Source organism: Oncorhynchus gorbuscha, linkage group LG10 (genome assembly GCF_021184085.1).
Source record: "Oncorhynchus gorbuscha isolate QuinsamMale2020 ecotype Even-year linkage group LG10, OgorEven_v1.0, whole genome shotgun sequence".
Lineage (NCBI taxonomy): Eukaryota > Metazoa > Chordata > Actinopteri > Salmoniformes > Salmonidae > Oncorhynchus > Oncorhynchus gorbuscha.
The window spans coordinates 43308960-43320781 of record NC_060182.1 but is presented as its reverse complement, the minus strand read 5'-3'; the positions used below and the strand labels follow the sequence as shown (position 1 = coordinate 43320781).

Genomic DNA, 11822 nt, shown 5'->3' with positions numbered 1-11822 from the left:
TCATAGCGAAGACAACACGGGAGTGGCTTTGCGACAAGTCTCTGAATGTCCTTGAATGCAACAGCCAGAGCTCGGACTTGAACCTGATCGAACATCTCTGGAGAGACCTGAAAATAGCTGGTGCAACAACGCTCCCCATCCAACCTGACAGAGCTTGAGAGGATCTGCAGAGAAGAATGGGAAAAACTCTCAAAATAAAGGTGTGCCAAGCTTGTAGCGTCATACCCAAGAAGACTTGATGCTGTCAAAGGTGCTTCAACAAAGAACTGAGTAAAGGGTCTGAATACTTATGCAAATGTAATATATCAGTTTCTTATTTGTAATACATTTGCAAAAATGTCAAACTATTTTTGCTTTGTCATTATGGCGTATTGTGTGTAGATTGATGAGGGGAAAAAAACTATTTGATAAATTTTAGAATAAGGCTGTAACATCACAAAATGTGGAAAATATCAAGGGGTCTGTACTTTCCGAAAGCTCTGCATATGCTGATTGATGTTGTACAGCTCAATAATACTGGAATGCTCTTCCTGAAAAGATTACCCTACTCGTTATGGTAGGCCACACATATTGCTACTATAGCACTATACCTAGACTAAGGTCTATTTGCCTGAAACTTTTGTCAGTCTTCAGTAAATCACAACACAGTTAATTAACCATCATCATCTCATCACCATGATATTCTGACACGGTTTTCCGTAACATGTTGCCTCAGACACAGATAATGCATGCAGCCTCAGGCCTTACTCCATACTACTACTACAAGTCCCATTGGGGGAATTTGAATGAGAACCTAGCCGGTTGGTGCGGTTGTCCCAGTTTCCATTTTTTACTGGTTGTGCTGAGAGATTACTATTGCTGATTGAGGAAATGATGGTTCAGATAAGTATTATTTAACTAATAGTAAAGCGTCTATGAGGTCAATTAATCAACAAACTGTGTCTGTGATATGATATCAGGACATGGCCTATTGGCAGCAGTAATTCATACATACAAGTTCATTCATGTATGCAACCAGGTAATGAAACAAAGAGCAATAGTTCAGCTTGGCAACTTCATTCTATGAGATTTACTGACAAGCTTCTGAATCCTTGTCATGTGTCAAATTTGACTTTTCAAAGCTAAAATTGAAGTCGGAGGTTTACATACACCTTAGCCAACTACATTTAAACTCCTTTTTTCACCATTTCTGACTTTTAATCCACGAAAAAATTACCTGTCTTAGGTCAGTTAGGATCACCACTTTATTTTAAGAATGTGAAATGTCAGAATAATAGTGGAGAGAATTATTTATTTCAGCTTTTTTATTTCTTTCATCACATTCCCCGTGGGTCAGAAGTTTACCAATCCTTAATTAGTATTTGGTAGCATTGCCTTTAAATGTTTTAACTTGGGTCAAACGTTTTGGGTAGCCTTCTACAAGATTCCCAGAATGAGTTAGGTGAATTTTGGCCCATTCCTCCTGACAGAGCTGGTATAACTGAGTCAGGTTTGAAGGCCTCCTTGCTTGCACATGCTTTTTCAGTTCTGCCCACAAATGTTCTATAGCATTGAGGTCAGGGCTTTGTGATGTCCACTCCAATACCTTGACTTTCTTGTCCTTAAGCCGTATTGCCACAACTTTGGAAGTATGCTTGGGGTCATTGTCCATTAATTTTCCTACCCCATGAAGCCATCTATTTTGTGAAGTACACCAGTCCCTCCTACAGCAAAGCACCCCCACAACATGATGCTGCCACCCCCGTGCTTCAATGGTTCAGATGGTGTTCTTCGGCTTGCAAGCCTCCCCTTTTCTTCCAAACATAAAGATGGCCCTTATGGCCAAACAGTTATATTTCTATTTCTCCAAAAAGTACGATCTTTGTCCCCATGTGCAGTTGCAAACCGTAGTCTGGCTTTTTTATGGCGGTTTTGGAGCAGTGGCTTCTTCCTTGCTGAGCGGCCTTTCAGGTTGTGTGGATATTGAACTTGTTTTACTGTGGATAGAGATACTTTTGTACCTGTTTCCTCCAGCATCTTCCTTTGCTGATGTTCTGGGATTGATTTGCACTTTTCATACCAAAGTACGTTAATCTCTAGGAGACAGAACGCGTCTCCTTCCTGAGCGGTATGACGGCTGTGTGGTCCCATGGTGTTTATACTTGCGTACTATTGTTTGAACAGATGAACGTGGTACCTTCAGGCGTTTGGAAATTGCTCCCAAGGACAAATCAGAATTGTGGAGGTCTACAATTTTTTTCTGAGGTCTTGGCTGATTTCTTTTGATTTTCCCTTGATGTCAAGCAAAGAGGCACTGAGTTTGAAGGTAGGCCTTGAACTACATCCACAGGTACACCTCCAATTGACTTGAACTATGTCAATTAGCCTATCAGAAGCTTCTAAAGCCATAACATAATTTCTGGAATTTTCCATGCTGTTTAAAGGCACAGTCAACTTAGTGTACGTAAACTTCTGACCCACTCGAATTGTGATACAGTGAATTATAAATGAAATAATCTGTCTGTTAACAATTGTTGGAAAAATGATCGACTTCTAACCGACTTGCCAAAACTATAGCTCGTTGGCAAGAAATGTGTGGAGTGGTTGAAAAACGAGTTTTAATGACTCCAACCTAAGCGTATGTAAACTTCCGACTTCAACTGTATGCTGAGAGGTGACACTGTTCAACTACATGACAATTTGAATAAGCTGAGTGAGTGCTAAAAAAAAGGTAAAACGAAGTTCATATGAGGCTGATTAACTTCATGACATTCAACATTCATTTCAGATATCTCTAACAGATAAATATATTAAAAAGGGTTCATAAGTCAGTTGATACACTATTACTTATAGATCATTATGAATCTGTAGAAAATGGTTAGTAAGACATTGGTTGAAATTGTGTGGTTGAAGTTTTGATGCTTGGCAAATAGTGTAATAGTAAGAAATGTTTGTTTACTATTGATTCCTAAACTAAACTAATGATTAACAATCTACTTAGAAAGCCTAGAAACCCTTACATTAATGTAAAGTGCTACCATCCAAACTTACTCAAGTACAATAATACCTGAACGTACAACAACATAAATAGATCAGAAAGTTTAGCAAGGAGCTGGTTAAGGACTGACATAAGGCCTCAGATCTGTTTACACAATAGCCTGCTGAGGACATACTGCTCTCATATTTCACCACAGATGTCACATTCTAACAGTTATTCTAATGCCCCAGCCCCTATACCGTACCTCCATCACGGAAAAAAAACACCCCAAAATACGTACAAAATTGTGTTTTTCCTAACAGTCTCCAAAACCCAGGTTATGGTTTCGTGGGCTTGTGTTAGAAACTAAAAGTGTTCTGTTACACTGCACAACTCCTCCCTCTCCTACCATTCACCCAGAGGCCTGGCCAATGAGAGTTAGCCATTGGTCCCTCCCACCAGGGAGGCTCTTAAAACCAGTGCTGTAGCTAATTCTCTGTCTATCCACTCAGGTCTCCCCAGTACTCCAGACAAGCCGCCTGCCATTCTATCTCCCCCTTATAGTCCTGCACTTACCAACAACGATGTCGGTCAGGAAAACCACCAGCTACACCGTCAAGTCCTCTTCCTCCGGGGCAGCCCCTCGCAGCTTTAGCAGCATGTCCTACTCTGGACCTAGCCAGGGGGTCTCTCGCCAGAGCTATAGCGCCCGCAGCTCCTATGGAGGGGCCAACAGAGGCATGGGAGGTGGGTTCGGGGCCGGTGGTGGTGGTGGAGGCGGCAGCTACATTTCCAGCTCCTCTGCCTATGGAGGTGGCATGGGCCTGGGGATGGGGATGGGGATGGGTGGTATCTCTCATGCCCCCATCACTGCTGTCCAAGTGAACAAGAGCCTGCTTGCCCCCCTTAACCTGGATATCGACCCCAACATCCAGATCGTCCGCACCCATGAGAAAGAACAGATCAAGGGCCTCAACAACCGCTTTGCCTCTTTCATTGATAAGGTCAGTCCTGGTAACCTGTCTGTCTGTCTTTCTGTACCTATGAAGATATCTGACAATGTCATTTGCCTGGAGCTTGTAAACTGCCAGAAAATGTAAAAGGGAAGTAGAGACAGTCATGTACTGTGGGAGTTGATGAATCTATCTCTATTAGCCATTAGAATGCTGAGGTGTCTGTTGTGTAATGAATGTGGAACAGTGGATAAGATCCATAGAAAAGTCCACGTTGTGTAATGCTGGTACACACCGTTAGAGCTCTGTTACATTATGTTAGGTTGATTACACGCACAAGAAAACTGAGTCTGGAAAAAGGATGGAAATGTAGAAAAGTCTGATATTGAACAAAGCACATATAAGGTCAAACTAAGTGTGATCATTTTTTTTCCTGGGTTCTCAAGATTTCACATCTAATGGTTTGTAGTAATTGTCCTTTTATAGTGATGAATAAGAAAAGTGCAGCAGGGTGGGGTGGGGGAGAGAGTTTCTACAGAAGGGTGTGTCTCTCTCTGGTTAGAGTATAGCTCATAGCTAGTGATCTGGTTTACTTTGGGAATGGCTACCCTGACCCTGCAGAGGGGTGTATGTGACCCGCCCCTACCCTGGATGACATGACAAAAAAGGTCATAGACCTGAAACACAGACAGGAGCATTTGGTCATCACCAGCATTGCTATGCTTACGTACATTTCACATTCCTAACAAGTCTTGAGACTATGGAGTGAAATTCATTGATAGGGTAGCCTATACTGATAGATGGAGGGCAACATCTGAACACGGTCAAACATCAATAGATAACATTTACAAGTGATAGCAATGTTTGATGTTGCTTTCATTCATGCCTGGGGGGTGTTTTCTTTATGGGTTTTCTACTGGCCTATCTGTCCCACATGCGTAGGCTGCTCCAGTGGGTTAATATTTTATAAGGGCAGCTGGTTTCATATTCTAACTAACACTAGTGGATTGATTACATAAAAAGGAGCAAAACTAATCAGAAAGAAATTTCACCCCTGCATGTTTCCAAAGAAACAAAATAAAAATGTGCAAATAGACTATCTTTTCTTATCGTGATAACAATTCCCTTTTGTACTTATTTCTAAGTATAGACTCTTATCCAATACCAGTTGACACAGCCATTTTAGGAGAATTCCTGATCTCACCTGAGGCTCATTCACCAGCAATATCCACTGACAGCCATCTATTTTCTCACCCTATTGTTAGTGAGCCAACATGTCAGCCTGCATGCTCTCCCCTTCCCCCATTAACACCTACCTGTATACTACAGTCAAATATTTACATTCTAGCCATTTGGATGAAGCCCCGCCTATATCTTTGTCCTGTTCCTCTCTATTCTCCACTTCCTGACCTTGCCCTTTTATTAAAACAGGAAAACATGAAGGAAGCCTAATTCACCAGCTCTTTCCATCTGCCCCCTCTGCCTCCTGTCAGGATGCACGTCATCGCTTCCTTGGAAAAACAGCTTGCTAGGTCTATCCTGAAAACAGAGTCAGCTGTCCGTACATGTTCCAAACACTAATTGAAGCAATAAACACCCTAATTTAACGAGGATGACATGATAGTAATGGATGAGTCATGTTAGCCCACCATCAATGTTCCCAATGTCCTTTTATTCAAAAATGTGATTATTCTCTTTATTATTAAGGCAACAATATACTATGATAAACTTGTTATCAGTGTGCCTATCAAATGCATAAACATCTACCCCCTCTCTCTACACATAGGTACGCTTCCTGGAACAGCAGAACAAAATGCTGGAGACCAAGTGGGGTCTCCTCCAGGGACAGACCACCACCCGCTCCAACATTGATGCCATGTTTGAGGCCTACATCGCCAACCTGCGCAGACAGCTGGACAGCCTGGGTAACGACAAGATGAGGCTGGAGGCTGACCTGCACAACATGCAGGGTCTGGTTGAGGACTTCAAGAACAAGTGAGTAAGACTTGAAGAAGAAGTGACTACAAATGTTACTCCTTTTACCTAGCAGACCCTCAGCCACATTCTCAGCAAATGCTTTGATTAGGCTTCTGTCCCAGTGCATAGCACCACTGTAGAGATAAGGTCATGGAACGCATGTTAGTAAAGGGAGTTTCATGGAGTATTTGATTGAATCAGTAATACAGGACACACCAGTAATAGGTCATTTCAGTACTATGGATGGACAACACCCAACTGCAGTCCATTGTTTTCACATCATAGGGATTACTCCATTGAATAAGCGTTTCCTGGAGGGACCATTCTATTTCATATGTCTGGAGGTGAAAATCATTTAGATGACAGAGCTGAATGTTTTTCAGCTTCATTTCACACACTTGCATCATGGCGCACACATCAGTGTGTCAGTCCTGACAGACTGCTTATGTGCTCATATAATTTATGTCCTCGGGAGAAAAAGCACAAAGTAAAGAAACACCACACAAGTTTGGCATGGAGTCAAGATACCACAGAAGAAAACAATTCCCAGACGCATATTTGTTGTGGACGTAGCACGTAGCACTTATGCCCCCTAGTGTGAAAATGTTACATTACCTATGTAAAGATAATCACAATAGCCCAGCAGCATACCACCCTGCATACCACTGCTGGCTTACTTCTGGGAGACCAGATAATGCTGGAAGTGTTGTTGGAGGGCCAGTAGGAGGCACTCTTTCCTCTGGTCTAAAAATATCCCAATTCCCAGGGCAGTGTTTGAGGGAAACTGGGTGTTGTTAAATGGGTCTCCTGACTCTCTGGGGTCATTAAATATCCCATGGCACTTATTGTAAGAGTAGGGGTGGTGACCTGGCTAAATTCCCATTCTGGCACTCAAACCATCACGGTCAACTAATAATCCCCACTTTACAATTGGCTCATTCATCCCCCTCCTCTCCCCTGTAGCTATTCCACAGGTCGTTGCTGTAAATAAGAATGTGTTTCATAATCTTTTATTAAAAAAAACACATAAATAGTCACAATATAATTATGACATAGAAATATATAATGCAATCTTGAATATATGAATATCAGAAAAAAGCTAACAATTGCTCCGTATCTTCTCAGGTATGAAGATGAGATCAACAAGCGTACAGAGTGTGAAAATGACTTTGTTCTCATTAAGAAGGTTAGTAAATTAAGTTTGGATCCCATTCGTTTTTTCTGTCACTCTCTTATTGTCATCTTGCCATTTTACTAACATATTGATTGTGAATCATCCACTCAGGACGTGGATGAGGCGTACATGAACAAAGTTGAGCTGGAGGCTAAGCTGGAGAGCCTGACCGATGAAATTAACTTCCTGAGGCAGATCTATGAGGAGGTACGGCACTGAGCTCATCACTTAGCTACTTCAGTTGTTAATAAGACACTCATTCACTATAACCAGTTGTGTTGTTGGCGGCTTCTTACAACTGCTCTGATGTATTTGCGTATGGTTTATACGGATCTGCTTGGTATCTGGACTTTGACGTCAAACTGATGGACTCAATCTGGGTGGGTTTTTATCTCTGGGGAAGGCAGACGTCTGAAAGCCTTGTCTGCAATAGGCCAAGTGTTTAATGGTCTCTCTCTTTTCTCTCTCTCTCCTTCTCCCTCTTTCCAGGAGCTGCGTGAGCTTCAGTGCCAGATTAAGGACACCTCAGTGGTGGTGGAGATGGACAACAGCCGTAACCTAGACATGGATGCCATCGTGGCTGAAGTGCGCGCCCAGTATGAGGACGTCGCCAACAAGAGCCGGGCCGAGGCGGAGACATGGTACAAGAGCAAGGTACAGTATATTTTCTCCCTTTGGCCTCTTGATTATGTTCAGGGCTTTCAGTACACTGTATGTGGTTCAAAGGAACATAAGTTGATGTCACATGGTTCTTCCACACTAACCATGTATTACCAACAAACCATCCACTTTCTCCTCTGTTGGATGCTTAGTATGAGGAGATGCAGACATCTGCCACCAGATATGGGGATGACCTGAGATCCACCAAGACAGAGATCTCCGACCTGAACCGTATGATCCAGAGGCTGCAGTCTGAGATTGACTCCGTCAAGGGACAGGTACACAATAAAGAATCTCTGTGCTAAGAATTAAATTGGTGGCATGTAGACCCACATGATATTGACAGAATAGAGTTTTTTTCTACGGAATTATACATTTGATAATAAGCAGAAGTAGCGACATGCTGCGTCTTTGTCTTCTGTTAGCGTGCCAACCTGGAGAACCAGATCGCCGAGGCTGAGGAGCGCGGGGAGATGGCAGTGAAGGACGCCAAGCTCCGCATCAGAGACCTGGAGGATGCCCTACAGAGAGCCAAGCAGGACATGGCCCGCCAGATCAGGGAATACCAGGACCTGATGAACGTCAAACTGGCCCTGGACATTGAGATCGCCACCTACAGGAAACTGCTGGAAGGAGAGGAGGACAGGTGAGCCTTTTGACAAACATGGAAATGGGAAACATCAATTTGCAAGTACAGTATCTTAATATAAGATAATGGACATTTATTACCAAAAACAAACATTTTCAAAATGGTCTTCTTTTCACCACCAGGCTAGCAACTGGTATCAAGTCCATCAACATAACCAAACAGAGCTGTAAGTACCTGCTTTCTTCAAATAAAACCCTGTGTTTTCTCCTTGTGTGTTGTGGTGCATTCATAACATCTTGTTATTCATATTTAGCCAGCCCCTACTCACCTGTTGTCTCTCTCTGTGTCACCTTACAGCTAGCTACAACTCCTTCCCCTCTGAGAGTGTTAACAGCAGCTACACTAGCGGCTACTCCAGTGGCTTCTCCGGCGGATACGGTGGTGGATACGGCAGTGGATACGGCGGTGGCAGCAGCTACAGCTCTGGTAGCGGCTATGGCGGCGGCAGCCGCTACGGCGGCGGCAGCGGCACTAGCGTCACCACCCAGAACAAGAAGAGTGTTGTCATCAAGATGATCGAGACCAAGGATGGCAAAGTTGTTTCCGAGTCCTCTGAAGTGGTCGATGAATGAGCGGCTGGATAATGCCCCCTTCTCTACTCTCTTGCTCACCATTCCACTACAGTGTAACAATTCCTGTCAAAGGTAAACAATGCTACATGAGAAGAAATATAAGTGTGGCTGTTAAGCAATAAACATTTTTAATCCAACCAAAGATTTGAAAGGGACCAAATAATATTTTGTTTGTTCATACTGTATGTCTTTCACCTTTTCTAATTCTGTACTAAAACAAAATGCCTGCAGTTTGCTACACCACAAGTCAATAAGCAAAACCATAAGTTGCAACTTGTAGTACATTCTGTCCAAACCTATGCAACCCTGTTAACTGTATAGAGGGCCATTCTCTGAGTTCAGTTGCATGAAAAGGATGATAACGTTGTGTTCATGAGTAGTGTTGCTCAGAGTGTGTGTGAATGTAACAGTGCAGCAGCCGTGTTTTTGGTCAACTAGTCTAAAATGTCTGCTAGGCTTAAGTAGAAGTGCATGTCTTCCCTGTCGTGTTCTATTGGACCCCAAAGAAGCTGCCCACAGTGTACTGTTGCCTGAGGTGCTGTTTTTGCTACCAAACAATTAAATGTGTTTACTGAAAACTGCTTGGATTGTCTGAGTTTTTCATCTTGATTCTGTATGCATATAGGTAGCCTAGTGGTTAGAGCATTGGATTAGTAACCGAACGGTTACAAGATCAAATCCTCTAGCTGACAAGGTAAAAATCTGTCTTTCTGCCCCTAAACAAGGCAGTTAACCCACTGTTAACCCACTGTCCATCATTGACAATAAGAATTTGTTCTTAATCCGACTTGCCAAGTTAAATAAATTCCAACATGGCAGCCATGATTGCATAATCTAGAATTATGAGCCTGTGTTCAACCCTGTCACCCAGAATTTCCCAAATTGGGTTGCACACACAAATGAGCATTCCATGTCATGAAGTCTGTGTATAAACCAGAGATAGGGGCCTCCTGGGTGGCGCAGTGGTCTAAGGCACTGCAGTGCTAGCTGTGCTACCAGCGAGTCTGGGTTTGAGCCCAGGCCCTGTTGCAGCTGGGCATGACGGGGAGGCCCATGGGGCAGCGCACAATTGGCCCAGGTTAGGGAGGGTTTGGCCGGCAGGGATATCCTTGTCTTATTGTGCATTAGTGACTCCTGTGGCAGGCTGGGCACAGTGCACGCTCACCAGTGTTTCCTCTGACACATTGTTGTCGCTGGCTTCCAGGTTGGGTGTGCTTTGGTTTGGTTGTGTTTCGGAGGATGCATGGCTCTCGACCTTCCCCTCTCCCCAAGTCTGTGCGGGAGTTGCAGCGATGAGACAAGACTGTAACTACCAATTGGATACCATGAAATTGGGGAGAAAAAAAGGAGTATACTTTTATTTTTAAACCTGAGACAGTCAAAACCAATGGGTAAATTGTGAAAAAGGGAAGAGACAGAGAAGCATCCAGTGGTAGTAAAGGAGAAGGGACGCAAGTTGAAGGTGATATACACAGCACCCCAACAAATGACTCCACACCTCTACACGAGCCTTTTTTGGGCTGTGATAATATATTGCACTGTACATAACACCAAAATAATCAGCAGTGACGTGCAGTACAAGTTACACAGTGACATATATGTCTGCAGTGATGATCCAATGGGCACACACTTGTTGAATCAATGTTGTCTCCATTTAATTTCTGTATGCATTAAGAAGCCTTTAGCCAAAATGTTCCAATAAACATATTATATTCTCATTTCACCACCAGCAGCCTAGATATGCAATAATTGTATTTGCACTCAGAACACAAAAACTTTGAGTGACTGTCAAAAAATGTATTTAAAGATACCATACAGGTAACTGTCAAAATAAAGGAAACACCAACATAAAGTATCTGGGCCACCGTGAGCCAGAACAGCTTCAATGAACCATGGCATATATTCTAAGTGTCTGGAACTCTTTTGGAGGGATGGAGCACCATTTTTTAAATATTTTTTTATTTTTTTATTTCACCTTTATTTAACCGGGTAGGCTAGTTGAGAACAAGTTCTCATTTGCAACTGCGACCTGGCCAAGATAAAGCATAGCAGTGTGAACAGACAACACAGAGTTACACATGGAGTAAACAATTAACAAGTCAATAACACAGTAGGAAAAAAAAGAAGGGGAGTCTATATACATTGTGTGCAAAAGGCATGAGGTAGGCGAATAATGACAATTTAGCAGATTAACACTGGAAATCAAATCAAATCAAATTTTATTTGTCACATACACATGGTTAGCAGATGTTAAATGCGAGTGTAGCGAAATGCTTGTGCTTCTAGTTCCGACAATGCAGTGATAACCAACAAGTAATCTAACTAACAATTCCAAAACTACTGTCTTATACACAGTGTAAGCCTTACACTGTAAGGGGATAAGGAACATGTACATAAGGATATATGAATGAGTGATGGTACAGAGCAGCATACAGTAGATGGTATCGAGTACAGTATATACATATGCGATGAGTGTGTAGACAAAGTAAACAAAGTGGCATAGTTAAAGTGGCTAGTGATACATGTGTTACATAAGGATGCAGTCGATGATGTAGAGTACAGTATATACATATGCATATGAGATGAATAATGTAGGGTAAGTAACATTATATAAGGTAGCATTGTTTAAAGTGGCTAGTGATATATTTACATCATTTCCCATCAATTCCCATTATTAAAATGGCTGGAGTTGGGTCAGTGTCAATGACAGTGTGTTGGCAGCAGCCACTCAATGTTAGTGGTGGCTGTTTAACAGTCTGATGGCCTTGAGATAGAAGCTGTTTTTCAGTCTCTCGGTCCCAGCTTTGATGCACCTGTACTCACCTCGCCTTCTGGATGATAGCGGGGTGAACAGGCAGTGGTTCGGGTGGTTGATGTCCTT

The 11822-nt window shown here is 42.7% G+C and overlaps 1 protein-coding gene across 1 annotated transcript; it reads left to right on the top strand.

Annotated features, from left to right (window-relative positions):
* Positions 1-3444: 3444 nt before the first annotated feature.
* On the top strand, positions 3445-9522 carry LOC124046148 (keratin, type II cytoskeletal 8-like). The gene is made up of 9 exons (XM_046366219.1): positions 3445-3960; positions 5696-5904; positions 7012-7072; positions 7172-7267; positions 7550-7714; positions 7873-7998; positions 8146-8366; positions 8492-8535; positions 8667-9522. Exons 1-9 carry the CDS (start codon positions 3541-3543, stop codon positions 8939-8941), a joined length of 1617 nt encoding a protein of 538 aa, XP_046222175.1. The 5' UTR covers positions 3445-3540; the 3' UTR covers positions 8942-9522.
* The last annotated feature ends 2300 nt before the right edge of the window (positions 9523-11822 follow it).

Bases quoted from the DNA above. Each gene is read 5' to 3' on its own strand.
- LOC124046148 (XM_046366219.1), top strand. From the start codon at position 3,541: ATGTCGGTCAGGAAAACCACCAGCTACACCGTCAAGTCCTCTTCCTCC. The intron at 5,905-7,011 runs GTGAGTAAGACT...GTATCTTCTCAG, and splicing joins GTTGAGGACTTCAAGAACAA to GTATGAAGATGAGATCAACA. The intron at 7,715-7,872 runs GTACAGTATATT...TTGGATGCTTAG, and splicing joins AGACATGGTACAAGAGCAAG to TATGAGGAGATGCAGACATC.